Consider the following 18,705-nt stretch of genomic DNA (forward strand, 5'->3'; position numbering starts at 1 on the left):
GTGTTACCTCCTTAATGTCACAAACACTCTGGTTTTGATTTCTATTCATTTTTTATTTTTGCTCCAATTTCCCCCAGTCGCTAAAATATATACTTCACTCATCGGTTCAAGTATGTGGAATCTTGAATTTAACATTTTCTCTTTTTATTCAACTGTACAGTTAGCTTAAGTGTGAGCAAATGCTAACGTAGGCCTCCTTACCAGAGCGCCACTGCTGAGGAGAATCATGAAGATGATGAGCGTCTCAAACCAGTTGTGTTCCACAATCAGGTAGCAGGTTTTTCTCAGGAACCACCAGCTCTTCCCCCATCCCATAGTGATGTCAACATCACAGCATTTATACTTGGCCACGCACGCTGAGGACGCACAGGAGAAGAAACAACAGCAGATGTACTGAGCCAAAACAAGATGGAATGAACCAGCCCTGAGATTCAAGTCTGAGGTTTCAACATGTTTTCCTGGTAAAATCTTAAAAGAGCTTTTACATTTTCAAACTGCAATTCCCACAATGCACGTCTTTGTTTTCATTTTGCCCACCCAAGGAACTTTGCCCAAGTTGAGCCTTCACATGCGGATTTAGATTTATCTAACATAGGGTGCAAACACATTATATTTGTGTTTTTCATTTTTTTAATACATTTGCAAAGAATTTTGAGGTAAAAATGAATTTAATTCACCTCGATGAAGCACAGTGATTACTTTCTGGATGAACTGTAAATAACAAAAATAACCAGCATTTTGTTTTCTTGTTCAATATAAAATGTACCTATAAATGCACTTTAGTTTATTAAAACCTTAGATTTATAGACAGATGGTTAAATAATATTTTATAATAAAGCTCCCCTTCAACCCTGGTGCCCTACAGTTTCCACCCAGCCCCTGGGGAGTCGAGGTAATGGGTGGTGTGGAAGCAGTGGTCTCACCATCTGTCCAACAGGACTCTGGTTCCATGTATTCCTCAACCGTCTCCACCACAACCACCTCCTCCACGTCTGGTTTGATGTCGATGGTGCTGCCCTCCGAAGAACTGGTGTCATCCAGCTAAAGAAAAGCAGACGCATAAACACATTTTGTTAATGTGGTGGTGTCTTGTTTTTTTTATATTTATGTTTTTAATCATAGTTTATTCTATTTGTTTTGGGTTTTTTAAATATTTTCTTTTGTTTTATTTACTTTATTGATCTATTGATTTGATCTCGTTTGCTTTGCAAAGAACTTTGATCAACCTCGTTGCTTTTAAATGTGCTACAGAAATAAAATTCACACTGACATTAAGAAACAGACACATGGGGAAAAACAATCTCACAAGCATAGAAACAAACATACAAAAATGCAAAATACAGAAACTTTTCACGTTTTATTTCGGTACCAAGAAGCGATGGACTCATAATGCCTCTTAGAGCCTGAGGAAATGTTATTTCTAAATTACATCAGCTCTATCTTTAAATGGAAAATCTTTGATCTTTGTTTCTTTTTTTTCTGTGTTTTTTTTCTTCATATTGTAATGGACTTCGTAACAACCTTGAACATCACCTATCATCCGTTTGAACACTGAAATGGAATATCAAATGTCAGATAATCTGCTCTGAAAGTCTTCTAAATGCATTTCATCAAAACACATAAGTCAGAGAGCGTCCATTCATCCGCAGTGCCTGCCTGCTCAAGCCAGTCTAGATGGCTCTATTGAGTAATGGGGTTGTATTAGTGTCTGAGCAACACAGAGTGGCCAGCCACACCCAGACTTTCACTGGCATGAGAGAGAAAATGGCACAGTGCTGGATAGCTGAGGATTATACACAACAAAAACAACACGTGGAGCATCAGTTTTTACAAATTGACAATGTAATTAGGAAGCAGTGAAAGGGCCTGAATATCATGGACATATTTCTTTGTATGCCGTTCTTTCTTTCAGTAAAATCTCCCTGAATAAGATATGCAGTCATGTTAAAAAAGAAAGTACACCTTCTTTCATTTTCACAGTTTTATATATCAGGACATGATGGGAAAAATTAGCCATAACCAGGTTTAATCATTATTTAAATACAACCTGTGATGCATACATATAAAAGATTACAGCATGTCAGTATTTATTTGATACAAACTAAGCAGTCCTGTGAAAAACTAAGTAGACCCCACAATTCAATAGTCATAATAACTTTAAAGCTGAAGTAATTGCTTTCTGAATGACTTCATCAGTCGTTCACGTCGTTGTAATATGAGGCATATCATCTTACATCAGTTCACTGAGGTCTGCATGGGTTCATTTATGCACAGCTCTCTTAAGATCCTGCCTCAGCACTGCAATGCAGTTGAGGTCTGGACTTGAGTGGGCCTTGTTTTGCAGATTTTTCAGCCTTTTGGTTGCAGAGGTGCTGCTATGCTTGAGATCATCGTCCTATTCCATGACCCAATATCACCCAAGCCTTAGCTGTCAGACAGACAGCTGCACATTTTACTCCAGAATACTTCAGTATATGAGTTTATGGTTGATTCAGTGACTGCAAGGAGCCCGGGTCATGTGGTCTTATCTGTCCAATTGTCATTTTGTTTGTTTAGATTTGACTTTGCTAACCTAAGCTGTGTTTCCATGTTCACGTAGAGAGAAAAGGCTTTCTCCTGGCAAACCTTCCAAACCACCATATTTGTTTAGTCTTTTCCCAATTTTAATGCCATAAACTTTAACATTTAACATACATTAGATCTGTAGAGTCTGAGATGTGGCTCTTGGGCTTTATGCAGTTTTAGTATTCCACAGTCTGACCGTGTGTTAAATATGCTGGGAAATCCACTCCTGGCAAGATTAGCAATTCACTTGAATGCTTTCTTACTGTAGGGTTGGATGCAAGGCCTTTGAAATGGCAAATATTCTTCCCAGACTGATGGGCAGCAACAGTTGCTACTCTGAGATCTGTAATGATGTAACGATGATGTCTTTCCCCCTTGAACAAACACCTGAATGCTCCAGACCAGCAAACTCCTGCTGCACCCAGCTGCTGCTTATCCTCTTAATTTCTATGAAAGCAGTAAGGGTGCACTTAGTTTTTCACACAGTGCTTCTGCATTTTGCTTAATCTATGTTAAACAATGGAACAGTTTAATATGTCATGTTTTGTAATCAGGTTGTATGTACTTGATGAACCTGGATCACAGAATTGCAAGAGGACGTGCTTTCTTTTTCATGTGACCCTGTCCTAGCACTCACCTCTTTGCTGTTCTCATTGTCTGACTCGCTGCTGAAGTCCTCTGTGTTGAGGTTCTCAAAGTCGGACTCTCCCACAGCTATTGGTACGCAAACGGTCAGATTCGGGTTGTGGATAAAGGACATGTGGTCTTCGTCGATCATGTACTTGCCCACGCTGCTGCCAATACCACTGGTAGTGCCGTTACCATTTTTGGCATAGTCCAGGTCACGGTTAATGTCCACCCCAGTGTGATTAGCGATACAGTTCAGTTTCTTGTCGTACATGTCTTCCAAAGGCTTCTGCTCATCTTCCATCGGTGGTTTCCTCAGCAGACTGGCCATCAGTAATCGCATCTTGGCTTTTATCCATGCGATGCCTTTCTTGATGCGCATGACAGAAATCTGCAGGTTGTTCGGCTCACCGTCATCATCTGTCGCCGCCAAGTTGTCAGCACTGAATGAGCTCAGCAACAAGGCAAGGAACAGGTTCAAAACCTTTAAAGAGTAAATGAAAAACAAATACATAAAAAGTGGCAGTTTTGAAGGAAGCAGGAGGGAATCCGAGTAACCAACTGCACACTTGTAAGGTAGCACCTTGTGATTTACAAGCCACACCCTAAATCATGCCATGTTCTGATTTAACATTTACTGTATTGAAGATTAAATTACACACTGACATTATGAGCTCTATTAGGTAATGAATCTATGAATAAAGTGAAAAGGGGGGTCTTTTTATAAATAAACTTCTATACGTTCATTTCTTATTTTACAACTGGAGGAGTCGCCCCCTGCTGGTCAAGTGATAGAATGCGGGTCTTCCACATTGGGTTCCCCCATTACATACAGTGTAATATGCTATGAATATCAAATATTCCATACACATTGTTTCTTCCTGTTTTACTTGTGATGCTAATGAACTTTTTTTTAATTCATATACGTGTGAAAAAGAAAAAAGGAAACAAGTAATCGGATGTTGTTGCTAAATTCTCAATTTCTGACCGCATTACATTAGAGAGCTAAAAGGGGCATTTTTTCATTGGGCACCTTGAATTCCATTATTTCCATTGATTAACTTTAGTCAGTGAGATAACTGTGATTCAAGTGGGCGGTACAAACAAATCCAATAAAGCAAAAATGGAAGAAAAGTTGATGTCATATGTCGCAGTCATAGACCTTATTTATGGTCCAAACGCTATGAATTATGCAACAGTGATGTGAGTTTGTATTGGGATCCTGAGCGGAAAGCCCTGTCTAAGTAGACTTACGTGTGTTTTAACAGTCACACAGCTAGTTATTGGCAGTGAAAGTCATGTGTAAAAGGTTTAGGCTTGTTGTCTTCCTCCCCTGTAACTCTACAGAGCTTCTAAACCTTCATCATTAAAGTAACAAAGAATAGAATAGAAGTGCAGTTTTCATACCAAACACTTTACTGAATTCTGCCTGAAGTTTTGAAACGTCCACTCGCTTTGCTCTACCTTCTGGACGTCTCTCAAACTGTGTCAAGAACAGTGCACCTGAGTCATGTGTGAACTCCCATTAACAGTTTCCAGCTAACAACATGGGACACTCACCACCAGGTTACCGATGACCATGACCATCATGAAGACGATTAGGCACATGGCCTGGCCGGCCACCTCCATGCAGTCCCACATGGTCTCGATCCACTCACCACACAGGACACGAAAGACGATCAGGAAGGAGTGGAAGAAGTCATTCATGTGCCAGCGGGGCAGCTCACATTCAGCAGAGATCTTACACACACAGTCTTTGTAATTCTTCCCAAACAGCTGCATGCCCACCACAGCAAAGATAAAGACTATGATGGCCAGCACCAGAGTCAGATTTCCCAAGGCTCCCACTGAGTTACCAATGATCTTGATCAGCATGTTGAGAGTGGGCCACGACTTGGCCAGCTTAAACACTCTGAGCTGAAGTGGGAGGAAAGAGTAGGAGGATTATGTTTTAGTCATAACATCCCATCTTTACGAACTTGTTGCTTCGATTCAGCAGAGTACAAATAGCATAAATATACAGCAATGTTTAAATAAACACAGATTTTACTTTTGCCTCGTTTGCCTCAGATGCAGTACCAGTGCAGAGCCGGTTTTGTCTTCGTGCTTATCGAAAAACAACCCACTTTCTGACAGGTTTGAGAACCTGTTTGAGATCTGCCAGCCTGGTTTATCTTGCAGTAACTCCTAAAATATCCACATCAGTGGTTCCGACTTCTACAGAGAATTTGCGATGCTGTGAGTTTTTGACACATACGCCAGTTTTTGGGAGGTTTTTTTGTTTTTGTTTTTTTGGAAGAGTTAAATATGTGCAAACAGCTCTAGATTAAACACTGACACTGCATCAGTGGAGAAGTATTGTTCGATGTGCAGAATGTGCATGATAACACACAACAACATGATGCAATGATACAATCTCAACTCTACTTTTCTAGGCAAAGACAGATATTTACCAATCGGAATGACCGCAGGACTGAGAGGCCCTCAACGTCAGCCAGAGCAAGCTCCACTAAGCTCAGAGTCACAATGAATCCATCGAAACAGTTCCAGGCCTCCTGAAAGTAGTAGTACGGATCCATAGCTACAAGCTTGAAAAGCATCTCTCCTGCGAAGATCCCCGTGAAAACCTGACATGCGAGAAGGAGGACAAATTTAACTTGGCTTCTAAACATATATAACAGAATGTAAAGCATAATGAGTAGTAAAAGAACCGACATATTGGTTCTGCAGAAAAATGCATTAGGTTAGTACTCTCAGCTACTGCAATTGAACTTAAACACAAATAGATTATTTACAGAGGAAGCACATCTAGTTAATGTCCGTGCATGTGTCAGCTGCTCTGCAGTCACTGAGGATAAGACGGCACTTGTTTGTTCTCATCTTTAATAGATCACTGATGGCTGCCTTCAATCACACAGACCACATAGCGAACATACAGTCATGTAGGCCATACATGTTTTTGGACAATGACACTTATTCTGTCATTTTGCCTCAGCACAACCACCACAGTAAATTTTAAATAAAACAACAAAGATGTGACTGAAGTGTAGACTTTCAGCTTTAGATCAAATATTGCTTTTTAAGAAATGACAGATATCTTTATGTTTATAGTCCCCTGTTTTCAGAGATTTCAAATTAATTGGATTTAGTCTATAAATCATGGATATGACCAAATGCTGTGTTTTCTCTCTTCAGATGTTCTGTTAGACCAGGTGGGTTTGTGGCTCTTTCTGCATTATTTTTTTCCTTTGATTTATTGGGCTGAGATCTGGTTGCTGATTTGACTGAAGAATATCCCATTTCTTTGCTTTGAGAAACTCTTGCTTTATCGGTTTACACGCTGAAGTGCTGCCTGATCAGTTCTGCAACATTTCAGAATTCAGCATGCGACTTCTATCTGCAGTCGCATCATCAACAAACACTAGTGACCCAGTTCCACTAACAACCGTGCATGCTTATGCCATAACACTGCCTCCACCATGTTTGACAGGTTGTGTAGCGTACTTCAGATCATGAGGTGTTTCTCTCCTGCACTCAGTTTATTTGTCAAAACAATAAAATAAAATTCTGAACTCTTAGACGTTTTCTGGCATCTTTCCTTCCTGGTCCCGAGTGTAACCTGTGGTTTACACCTTGCTGTGAACTCTCTGTATTCCCCTTCATGAAGACTTGGGTTGATTGTAGACCTCAAGTGTGATACACATGCTACCTCGAGAGTTTTTGTTTTAATTGAAATAAACGTTGTGAAGTTGTTTTTAATCATGGAAATAATTCTGTCATCATGCACTTCGGTTATCTTCTGTGGTCTTTTGGTGTTGCTGAGTTGACACTGCATTCATTCTTACTAGATTTTTATGGGTTGTTTTCTTTCACAAACATCAACCTCATACTGAGGATAACAGCAAACAGCTACAAAATGCAAGTTCAACACTTGGAATCAACTCCTGATCTTGTGTGTGCTTAATTCAAATAATCATACATAGCGAGGGAACAAGCCTCATGCGGCCATGAAATTATTTGCCACATAGTTGTCCAATTACTTTTGAGCTGTGTATAAAAATGTAATTCCTGAACAGTTAATGTAGTTCTTTAGTCAAACCCCTTGAATTAAAGCTGAAAGTCTGCACTTCCATGACATCTTGATTCTCTGAATTTAATCCACTCGGGTGGTATGAACTCGAACTCAAATCGACCTGTATACACCCTCGTGAGTTTGTCAGACTGCGTGTTCATTGGCGCGCAGGATGATGACTCATATTGCATCAAGGTGACCTAGAAACCTCCACCTGTACCACCCATTAGTCTTTTCAACTAGATTTTTATGAACCACAACTGGAAAGAACACATTTCACTGCTTTTTCAATTGTAAATTAATACGAAACAGACATACACACAAAACTGTATATAAAAGAGCGTACAACAATATGTGTTAACTTATGTGAAATGGTGCCAGTACTCTGATTTACTCCGTTTCTTAAAGAAAAACAAAGCTTTAAATGAAAACAACCAGGTCTCAGAAATTATTTAGGCACCATTTTAGAAGAGCTCATCGATCAGCCTTCATGAATTATTAACACCGCCCTCCAACCAGTCAGCCAACCAGCAGAGAAGCAGGTGCATCCACTGAACCAGAGTACAGCGAGAGAGACGGGAGAAGAAGAATGGAACATGTGTGTGCATGTATGTAAAGAAAAATCCACGAATACTAGGAAGCAGCGGGGGGTTTGGGAATGTTTTTTTTCCCTGTCAATTACAGTCCCATAAATAACACCTTTCTGTGAGCTACTGAGAAGAAGCAGAGAAGATCATTTACAAGAATACCAGATAAAAATAACAACAAAAATCCACTCACCAGATTTCCTACAGACAGCATATCTTCAAAGTCAGGGGTCATGGGGTAATGCTCCATAGCCATGAAGAGGGTGTTTAGGACGATACAGATGGTGATGGCCAGGTCCACAAAGGGATCCATGACTATAAGATTCACAATCTCCTTGATCTTAATCCACTTGGGGCTGCACTCCCAGATCAGGAATGTGTTAGCAAACTTATACCAGCATGGGGGACACTTGCGCTGAGACTCCTCCAGTTCTGAAGACATAGCGCGGATCATACATCAAAACCAAACATACTTGCGTGCTCAGCAAACTGCATGCAATGGTATAATAGGATAGAAAAAAATTTTATGCAATGTATGTATCTGGTACTTTTGAATATGCAAAGCAGATAAGCAGGAAATTCATGTCAAACTAATCAAACAATGAAGAGCAGCCCTAGTTAAAGAATAATGAGAGAGCAGGTTAAATAGCTGGGTTAAAGTGGCAGTACCCTCCACTAGTGTGTTGGTAATGACGCTCATGACACTGTTGGCCCGCTCTTTCCGCCCAAAGGAGGTATTGAGCTGGTCCACAGACACCATCAGGGAGCCCGACAGCTTCTTCTTCACCTCAACCTCAGTAGTCGGCTGTCAGGAGGAGAGGAAGAATCAAGCACCCATGGAGAGGACATGAACACCATCCCACATCACCACCGGTGGCCGGCGGAGGGAAGTGCACGACAGCAACGGCAGGAAAAAGTAGTCGAGGATCAGAATTTTGGGGGTGGGGGGCAGGGCACGTTTCATTCTCCTCTACTTGTATGCTGGTTTCAAGGAAGATGTGTGTATGCTGTAAATGCATGCAGGTTTCAGCCAAAGTGGGAGCAGTGGTCTAGGGCTACTTGACCTAATTGTGTTTGAATGTAATTAGCTCATCCCAATTAGATAAAAAATGGATTGTGAGACACTGTGCGAGGAGAACTGCTTCTGCATGAATGCATTCTCAGTCCCGTCATGCAATAATGGAGGCTTTGCTGCCATTGCAATATAATCATGAGGTTATTTTACAAAATGTCTCCCAAATCTGGCCATTTTTAACACAAACTTGCAAATTGATGCTACTGTATCTTCCTATTTTGAAACCATACAACTTATATTGCAACCATCAAGTCAAGAGCATTGTAAATAGGTCATATGAAGGCAGGTAGTTCAAATTCATCCAGTTGTCATGCATGAGCATGCTCCAAGTCAAAGAGAAGGAGAGGAAATAACAGACATCATAACCAAAGTTTGGTTTGTCTACATCATGCTTGTTCTAATTTGGGGTTTAAATCTACCATGCTAACTAGAATGACGCACAACTAATTTGCTAATGCTGACCAGGGAGAGACTGGAAAACATAGAAAGGTATAGACAGACAAGGACAGCAGCCCTCCTTCATTTCTTAAAGTATTTTTCGAAAGCCTAATAGGATGGTGTGTATATATTTATACATATATATTTATGTAGATAGCTAGATACATATACTCTGGGATGGAATCAGGGAATTAGGGAAGCAGATAAAATTGTCTGTGGCTCTATAAAGCTGGTCCCCTCTGTTTCCTCCGGCTTCTATTGCAGATCTACCCACACAGGCTAGCAGAGGACCCGGATGCCTGGAGGAACACATCAACACACTGGAGCATGTTAACCAATCATTATATGCCATTTGTTAACAAAAACTGTGTTTCATTACTGCTAGTGTGTGAACGGGAACTTAAAACACAAAACTGTGTGTTACTTCTTTCTCTGATCTGTACACTAACGGGTCAGTGAGCAGCTGAATGATTTTGAGTGCAGGTACTTTATGAGTTATAAGTTTGATGCTGACATATTCAAAACATTAACAGTCATCATTCATTTCAAACAGTAAAATTGCCTGGAAGTCACTGATAGACCAAGTATGAAGCTAACTTGTGAAAGGTTGGTTTAAGTATAAATGCTATAATCACGTTTATTTTCCCATCCTTTGCCTACAGTTGGAGGGCAGCATACACTGCAGGGGCTGGGGGAGGGGAGGCGCGAGCGCTTAGCCAAGAGATACATACGGACTTGCAAAGATGACAGTAGAGGATAGAGAGCCAGAAAGAAACGTAACGGACGAGAGGGGGGCCATGCCTAGATAGGTCTACTCATTGACTTCCTTACACTTTCGTCAGTAGCTGCCTTATCTATTTTCACCTCAGGCAGAAGGCGTCCACCGGGCCCGGGGCCAATGAGCGACACCACGCCGTTGCAGTCCACCGTGCTGTTCCTCTTGCCATGGAAGCCAGTGTAGCTGCTCCGCCGGTACGGGCTGAACAGGGAGCCTCGCCGCTCCTCGCACTCCTCGACGGTGCTGTGCTCATCGTCGGCGAATTCGTTCTCCGAGCCCACGTCCTTGCTGCGGCCCTTAAAACTGAAGATGCTGCTCTTGCTGTTGTGGCGTGAGAGGAAGGGTGAGCCCGGTATACTCAGGAGAGACTGGAGGAAGGAAATAGAAAAAGGATGAGAAGAGGAGATATTTGTGTGACGGAGCCCTGGGCCCTTCTGGGCCCATCAACTCCAGAGGACAAGATGAAAGCCAACATCTGTGGGAAATTTAATGCAGCAAGGGCTCCTTCCCACGAGGAGCCATATTCTTCTGACTAAATAAACAAGAACTAGATAATTAGGTTAGTGATATGCTTCAGTGTCAAGGTCACACACACACACACAGGACAGAGATACAGGCGTCTGAGACAAGTGCAATCTGAACATGAGTCACGACAGCAACAATCTGGAATGTAGCTAGCATTGATCCAGCTATTTTTTTAGCTCTACACAAAGTATGCTAGCTCACGGGAAATCAAATGTTTTGACAATAGCCCTCTGGTTGTGTAGAAGATGAGTGAAAAGCGCAAAGGATCCATTGCATGTCACATGAAGGATTTTCACAGAAAAGCGTTACATAAGGCCCGTAGGCCTCGTTAACTCGTCAGCTGAATACTTCTCCATAGAACACAAAAAAATTAAAAGTCAGCGAAGCTCGAGCACGGTCTAAGCACAGCAGCAGGACTGCTCCCTGTTACAGATTTGTGTAAATAATTCTGAAAATGAGGCCTCATACATCAACGTTGGGTACACACAAAAACAGGCCAAAATGAGGCGCACACTACTTCCAGCACAAAAGTTGATATCCAGAACAAGTGGCCAGGAAAATGCGAGCATCTCTGTGGAACCGTTGACCTATGAGACGTGTGCAAGAAAGAGGAAATGGAAGCTGATGGTGAGGTGGTCAATGAGAGGAATCTTTTTATCTGTAATGATGCAGATAGACCGGTTCTTATATCACACCTACCTATTCTATCTGAACACTCCAATACGACATGCCTCAATCATCCACTGACACAAACACTTTCTATCTAACCACACAGTTATAAGCCGATGTATCCACTGGCGAACTCGGGATGAGCATCTTACCCATGCACACTGGAGAAGCAAGGAATCGAACCATCAAACTAACAGATGACCTGCATTACCTCCTAAGCTGAAGCAACCACAATTGTTAGTCTGACTTCATGATGCACTTTTTCACTAACACACATATTAACTTCAATTAAGTGATCCAAGTATTTAGCAGTGTTATTTTAAGTTGTTCTGTGAGCGCCCTTAAGTTGCAGCTGTAACTAAAATCTCTAAACTAAAAACTTCGCTCACAGAAGACTGAGCCAAACTGTTAAAGGACGTCTGGCTTCCTTTCATTGATAGTTTTACCTCCCATTAATCAGACTACCAGATTTTCATGAATGTCATTGCTTGTCGAGATCTAAGACAGATGATACAAAATTAGAGAACCGCAGAAGAGTCAGTAGTCCACCATTTCACCAAGTTAGTGAGTGCCATAAAGCCTCCTCCGGTTGTCTCATTTATTGACTACGTAAATTTGTTGTCTGTGAATAAAGCCGATGCGTACCCTCACCAGAGCCTCAATCATACTGCAGGCCAAGTTCAGACAAGAAAAGATCAATTTCTACCCTTAAATGACATCCTCAGGCAAGTGGTATCACAATCATTTTGACAAGCTTTAAATCAGTCAGCTTGATTCCTGTAAAACAAATAAATGCTGCTGCGACACATAGAGCTGCAATGAATGCTCAGGTAATCCCAGAGGAATGTTTGACTGGAAAACCAAGCAATTAGTAAAAAAAAAAAAGTAAAATTGTATTTATATAGCACCTATCAAGATAACAATCACTAAGTGCGCCACAGAAGCTAAAACATAAAAATAAAAATCAACCAAAAGCAAGTTTAAAAAGATGATTTTTTAGCTGTTTTTTAAAAGCGACCACTGAGTCCACAGATCTCAGGCTCAAAGGGAGAGAGTTCCACAGTTTGGGGGCCACAGTTACAAAAGCTCTGTCGCCTCGTGTGTTTGACAACCAGCAAGCCCTGGTCACATGACCTCAGGGACCTGCTGGGAATGTATGGATGCAAATCACAAATAAATAAGGTCGCTCATTTCTGATTTAGCCAATTATGAGGCCCTTTGCATCAACCATTTATAGTAGAATTTGCACACTATCTATGCCTAGTCTTAACCACTACTGAGGCCCCTGGACATGTGCTTCACTACACGCTGCTCTGTAAGTGCAATCTTATATTTCACACACTGAAAATGAAAAGTAGTAAGAATGCCGTCCCTGCAGCCATGTGACTTACTGACGTCTATATTCTATTCATAGACATGAAAAGGTATCTGTTCTAATTCTGTGTGTTGTTTGAGTTTCATTTGGTCTCATTTTGGCACAAAAGGCCTCATACAGCTTTACGCTAGCCATGTAGATATTTTCTTATATGTTGGTGATTTTAGATTTTCTTTTTCCTGCAAGACTTCTAGTACCATCCCCAACATGTGTGAAAAAATCTACATCACAGCATGATCATGAGTGAAATACTCATCCCCAGAGAAGAGTTTGTCAAATTCAGTGTTTTTATTCTTGAGCTGCAAATTCTGTTTATCGTGTAAAATTACTAACAGTTTATATCTTGTTATAATTTAGCTTAAATTTTCCTTTCAATCAAAATGTCAGCATCTGATCATTGCTAACAAAAGGGAATATCTTCCTCACCTGGTTCATGATGGAAGACTTTCGGCCCAGGCGGTTATCGGGGAATCTGAAGCGGCTCCTTTTGCTGCCATCGTCCGACTCTGACTTGACAAACTTCTCGCTGTCGCCTTTCTCCTTCTCCTGCTCCTTCTGCCGCCACTTCTTCTTACGGTTGCGGCGCTCTTTAGCGCTCTTGGAGCTGAGCTTCGACATCTCGGACGAACTGCAGGAAAGACGCCCTCCTCCATCGTCTTCAACCGCATCCTCCGACACTGTGCCTGCAGAGGTTGCCATTGCAGCCGTCTACCGAGAAACGAGCACGCGAGTGAAGTCAGAACGATATTTTGACACAATCCATGAAAAAGTTTTGCCTTCAACTTGCAGAGGACTCACCTGAGCATCTTCTTGCTGCTTCTTTAGCTGCTCCAGCATCGCCTTGAATTCTTCTTCCTTCTGCGCGGCCTCTTCCATGGTGGCCTGATTCTGCTCCTCATAGGCCATGGCTACCACAGCCAAGATCAGATTCACCAAGTAGAAAGAACCCACAAAGATCACCAAGACAAAGAAAATCATGTAGGTCTTCCCTGCCGCCCTGAGGGTCTGTTAGGAGGCAGTGCCACAGAGGTCCGGGGAGAGAGAGGAAGAAAACAGCAGACCCGTGAGATCTGATACATGACTTCAACGCCACAATCAACGTCAGCCTCACTGCTCATCTCTTAATATGACTCATCAGAAAGAAATAGAAGACGTACACTGGTCTGAGCATTCCTGGGGGCAAAAATGAATGCAAGCCTCAAGTGAGGAGGGTAAATGTCTCTCACCTTCTGAGGACAGAAGAGTCAAATCTTAACTTAAAACAGCTCACACGATTTCATTTGTCTGTTTCTGATGTGAAAATAATGTGTGGAAATAAATTGAGTAAATGATTTTATACTTTGTGCTCATTAAAACCCTCCATGTGAGACTGTATTGTTCATCAGAAAGAACTGACCTACTTTGCACGCTCACTGTGAATAGCCAAACTATTTCTACAGATTTGGACGCTATGCCCACTGGAGATGAGAAGTGAGGAGACTGAGCAGCAGAGGTACAGCTGAACAGATGAACACACAAAGGAGAAAGCTCATTGGTGTCACTTTGTCTTCATGCTAACATACAATTGTTAAAGTCATTCTCGCGCTGTTATATTTTTAGGTTTAGATAAACCAGCAAACGAATAGTCATCATGAAAGGATCCCAAATTTGACTAAAAATGTTCTCGCTCATGCACCTCATCAAAAAATGAAATACGTCTTCAGGCAGCAAAAAGGAGAGAAAAAGGACTCTAGCAGGTAGAGAAGTGAAATATCCTCACCCATCAATTATGCATGCAGTTGACGTGATGCTGAGAAGTGCGTGCAGGACATTTGGCTCAAACGTTCTATTTTAGTGGCACAAAACTAAATCTTACATATATAATAAAATGCTCAGTACTGAGAAACAAATATGATCCATAGGAAGGCGTTTTATTACTTAATGTCCTTACACCAAACCAAAAGCGGCTACGTAATGATTATTCTACACATACGGCGTACAGTATGAGCGAGAGCCTGCAGTTGGAAGCTGAATTTCAAAGATGAGAGCGAAAATAGAAATATGTGCCAGGATGCTCTCATCAGGTCTCATCGCTCTCATTGGTCATACTGTAATCCTCAGCCCTTAATATTTCATGCTTCCTTCCTTCCACTTGTACGTGGAGGCAGGGCTGTCTCCACCATTTCAGGGAAGCTTAATGTGGAACAGCCTGCAAGACAGACCAGATGGCGGTGACGGGGCCACAGTATCCACATGAGACTGAGAACAGGGGATAAACTTGGAGGTGAACTAGAGCTGAATGCAGAAGCCACCACCAGTTTTTGAATAATGTAATTTGAATAATTACAGGATGTTTGGTACACAATTTTTTATTGGCATTTGTGCTGCAGTGTAATAAAATCACTAGACAGCTGATAACCACCTCCACCATGCGATTGGTTTGTCTGTCAACTGGATCGCTTAAAAAATGTTTTTGCAAAATTGGACATGTGAGGTCACATTTTTATCCAAAATCAGTTCATTCACCGTTTGAGGCGAGTTTTTCAGCTTTAGTGGTGCAGTTGAAGACTGCTGTCATCAGGCACCAGTTTAGCTCACTGGTTGAGCAGGTGCCCACGCACACAGCTGAACATATATATTTACTAGGTATGTGTGTTTTTAAAGGGATGCCAAATGCTGTCATTTTTCTGTAAAGCAAATTTACCTTGCCTTTGGGTATAAATAAAGTTACCTTGACCTTGACCTTGACTGCTGTATTTCTTCCTCTCTTCCTGTCTAATCTTCACCAGTGAACTAACCAGTAAAGGCAAAAGAAATCTTTAAAAAGCTGCTGTCACTAATAATGGATGAGAAACAAACCATCCATCGCACCATCCTTTTTTAATCATTTCATTGATTTATCCAGTTAAGGGTTGTACTATTGGGGGCGGAGCCTATCCCAGCTGTCACATGGCAAGAGGTGTGATACACTCTGGGCAGGCTGCCACTCTATTGCACTTCAGGCTAGCATTATTTATTTATCTATGCTTTTGGTGACTTTGTTTGAATTATAATATATGTTCATCAAAATTAACACCTTTGAAGCCTCGATAAAATCTGTCCAAAGGCCAAATATCAATCAGATTTCAGCACTGAGGGCTGTTACATGGTGAAACAAGCTGAAGGTGTGGACACATCTGCTTTACCAGCATGTAAAGGTTCTCCCAGAAGTCCTGTGTCATGAGTCGGAAGAGAGCCAGGAAGGCCCAGCCGAAGCTGTCAAAGCTGGTGTAGCCGTAGTTTGGATTCCTCCCAGCTTTCATGCATGTGTAGCCCTCCGGGCAGCGGCTGAGGGGTGGAGAGAGAGCGAGAGAGAGACACATAGAGACAGAACAGGGCATTCAGCCCAAAAATGAGTCAGCACTATTTACTGATAATGTAGTCTGACTATAAGCACACAGAGGAGCTACAGCAAATCTTGGTACTCTTTTTGAAGGGTGGAGAAGGCAACTCACCCAGAGTCTGAGCTGTTCCCACAGAGCAGAGCGTCCAACTGGCCAGGCAGGAAGTAGAAGTTGGCTGAGAGGGGGAAAAAAGCAAGAAAGAAAAACTGCCAAACTGAGTCATTTCGCTCACATTCTGTCGAGATTTACTAAATTTACTCCATTCAGCGCATTTCTGACTCCAGCTCACTCAGAAATTTTGACTTCAGTTCATTTGAAACAAATTCCTTTAAGTGCCAAAACGACATATTGTTTCCCCATTCAAGCATATGGGTTGACTCATACTCTGACCTCCGTGCCAGGTCACCGTTGGTGACGCCTTGACTCTACTTACTGTCGTTCGTGATGTATTCGTCCCAGTCAAAGCCCTTACTGCCATTGGCTAGGTAACTCTCGTTGGTGTTGATTGGCCAGAACACACACTTGTGGCGCAGGTTACCCATGAAGAGCTGGAGACCAATGAGGGCAAAGACGCTCAAACAGAAGACGGTCAGGATCATCACATCCGAAAGCTTCTTCACAGATTGGATCAGGGCACCCACAATGGTCTTCAGGCCTGCAGGCCAGCCACAATCACACATGCGCACGCACACAAACACACACACACACACACACACACACATTCACAAACCACACAGGTGATGCAGGAGCTCCTCATGTCCCATGTGTTAATCTCTGGAGTGTCAGCTGCTACTAGAGCTCATCTTTTTAAATTTGTCACTGGGACGAAGCCCGTAAATCCCTGCATCTTAAGATGTTCATAAAAATCTGGCTGAGACTACATTTGAAAACCTTCCCACTGAATTTAATTATAAATAGAAATAATAGATGTATTGTCATCGACTTGAATATACAACTAAATGTTCATTTTTAACTAAATTCAACATCAAAACAAAAGGGATCATTTTATAAATAAAAATCTGAACTGGTAAAATACTATAAATTTTAGATATGGGTAGTAATACATTTTGGACAAAACTGGGAGTTTACATACAGAACATCTCTAGAAACAAGAAACAGGAAATATTCAGGAGCCTTCCCACTCTTTTCAGATTATTGCAACAGATCTCAAATCCAAATAATGGGCTCTTCAACAGAAGAAATTAGCATTTCATTGCCAATGACGGATGAAGTAAAAAAGAGGGGGAAGACTTTCTATAAGTGAGAGGAAATCCATAAGGAAAAGAGCACAGCAGCACAACGAGAGGCCATGAGAGGGACAGAGGCACAGGCAGGGGGGCATTAAACCACATGCAGGTCATTTAAACTCCAAGGCTGAACAGAAGCAATTCAATGCCAGTGCCGGTGTGGGCACTTTCTTGAACTGTCTTGTGTAAGGTGTCATTAGGAAAGCACTGACTCCCCATACCGCGACCCTGTAGTCTGTCTCATCCACTAAAGACAAAATCGCTTTAACTTCCAGACCAGCCTCCTCTGGCAGCATTCGCACAGATCCACGAGGAACTCAAAGATGGAGGCAGGATCGCCCACGCCCCATTTTTACTGTTCACCCACTACACGTACAGCAGGCTTGACCTGCTACAAGCTTTCGATAAATTATGATCTTAATTTAGACTTTCAAATAATCTTACTAAAAGCTCCGTCAAACCAGACATGTAAGGAGCTGCTCGTGTTTAAAGGGACCTATTATAATTTCTTTATTTCCTCATGTGCTGTTACAGCAGCTGATGTTCATGCTATGTAAGAGCAAAAACCTCAGGCTTAAAGCAGGTAAATGCTCCGTTTCTGGCAGTTTTTTTCAAGGATTTCAAGATATCTAAATGCACAGAAGCTCCACCCACCTTTTGTTTGCAAAGGACAGCCAATCAAAAGAAAGCTTGTATAACGGGGGGAATGCAACAGCTTGATGCATTCGGGGGTCGCACAAAGCCCCAGCATAATCTAAAAAAGCAGCAAAGACTTAAACTAGAACTCAGAGTCCAACAATTAAAGCGTGGAGCTAGAAATAAGCATAGCAGGTCCACTTTAAATCACCATACATCTTATTTACAAGCACATGAAAAAAATTATCAAATCAAACTAACAGATCTATGTTTCCCTGGAAAAAGCCCTCCCATTCACATGGATTACTGTTTGCTTTATTAAACAAATCTATAAAAATCAATAAAAGCTCCAATTTCATTACTTCTGTACCAGCATTTTAACAGAGAGTCCAGAATTTTGGGGAAATATGTTATTAATTTTGTGGCTGAACGCTACATTAGAAGATCAATACATCCTACCAACCAGTGTTTCGTCAGATTTTAAAAAAGCAGATACGATGTGTTAAATAAGGATGTTTGGAGCTGCTTTTAGGTGGCTGCTGTCTTTGGACAGAGCCAGGAAGTCTGTTTGCAGTCTTTAAGTTAACCAGATGCTCGCAGTAACTTTAGGTACTGGCATGAGAATGGTATCAATTTTCTCATCCAACTTTGAGCCCAAAAACAAACAAGCATATTTCCCAAAATGCCAAACTGATATCTAAATCGTCTGCACTCAAAGAAGACTTTTTCAAATTTCAGCATGAATGTGT

At 41.6% G+C, this 18,705-nt stretch overlaps 1 protein-coding gene across 5 annotated transcripts in view; it reads right to left on the reverse strand.

Moving 5' to 3' along the window:
- Positions 1-18,705, reverse strand: part of scn8aa (sodium channel, voltage gated, type VIII, alpha subunit a) — a 48,754-nt gene that overhangs the window by 18,416 nt on the left and 11,633 nt on the right. For 3 of the 5 annotated variants that reach the window (XM_014408809.3, XM_014408811.3, XM_014408810.3), the window contains exons 7-19: positions 16,507-16,728; positions 16,185-16,248; positions 15,876-16,017; positions 13,510-13,716; positions 13,138-13,419; positions 10,196-10,510; positions 8,521-8,656; positions 8,045-8,283; positions 5,646-5,819; positions 4,753-5,109; positions 3,203-3,676; positions 924-1,041; positions 202-356 (exon numbers count right to left, since the gene is read on the reverse strand). In XM_014408809.3, the coding sequence (XP_014264295.1) occupies positions 202-356; positions 924-1,041; positions 3,203-3,676; positions 4,753-5,109; positions 5,646-5,819; positions 8,045-8,283; positions 8,521-8,656; positions 10,196-10,510; positions 13,138-13,419; positions 13,510-13,716; positions 15,876-16,017; positions 16,185-16,248; positions 16,507-16,728 (2,885 nt within the window). The remainder of the gene's footprint in view (positions 1-201; positions 357-923; positions 1,042-3,202; positions 3,677-4,752; positions 5,110-5,645; positions 5,820-8,044; positions 8,284-8,520; positions 8,657-10,195; positions 10,511-13,137; positions 13,420-13,509; positions 13,717-15,875; positions 16,018-16,184; positions 16,249-16,506; positions 16,729-18,705) is intronic. The other 2 variants (XM_014408812.3, XM_014408813.3) reach the window with 1 other exon arrangement.

Source organism: Maylandia zebra, linkage group LG20, assembly GCF_041146795.1.
Source record: "Maylandia zebra isolate NMK-2024a linkage group LG20, Mzebra_GT3a, whole genome shotgun sequence".
Lineage (NCBI taxonomy): Eukaryota > Metazoa > Chordata > Actinopteri > Cichliformes > Cichlidae > Maylandia > Maylandia zebra.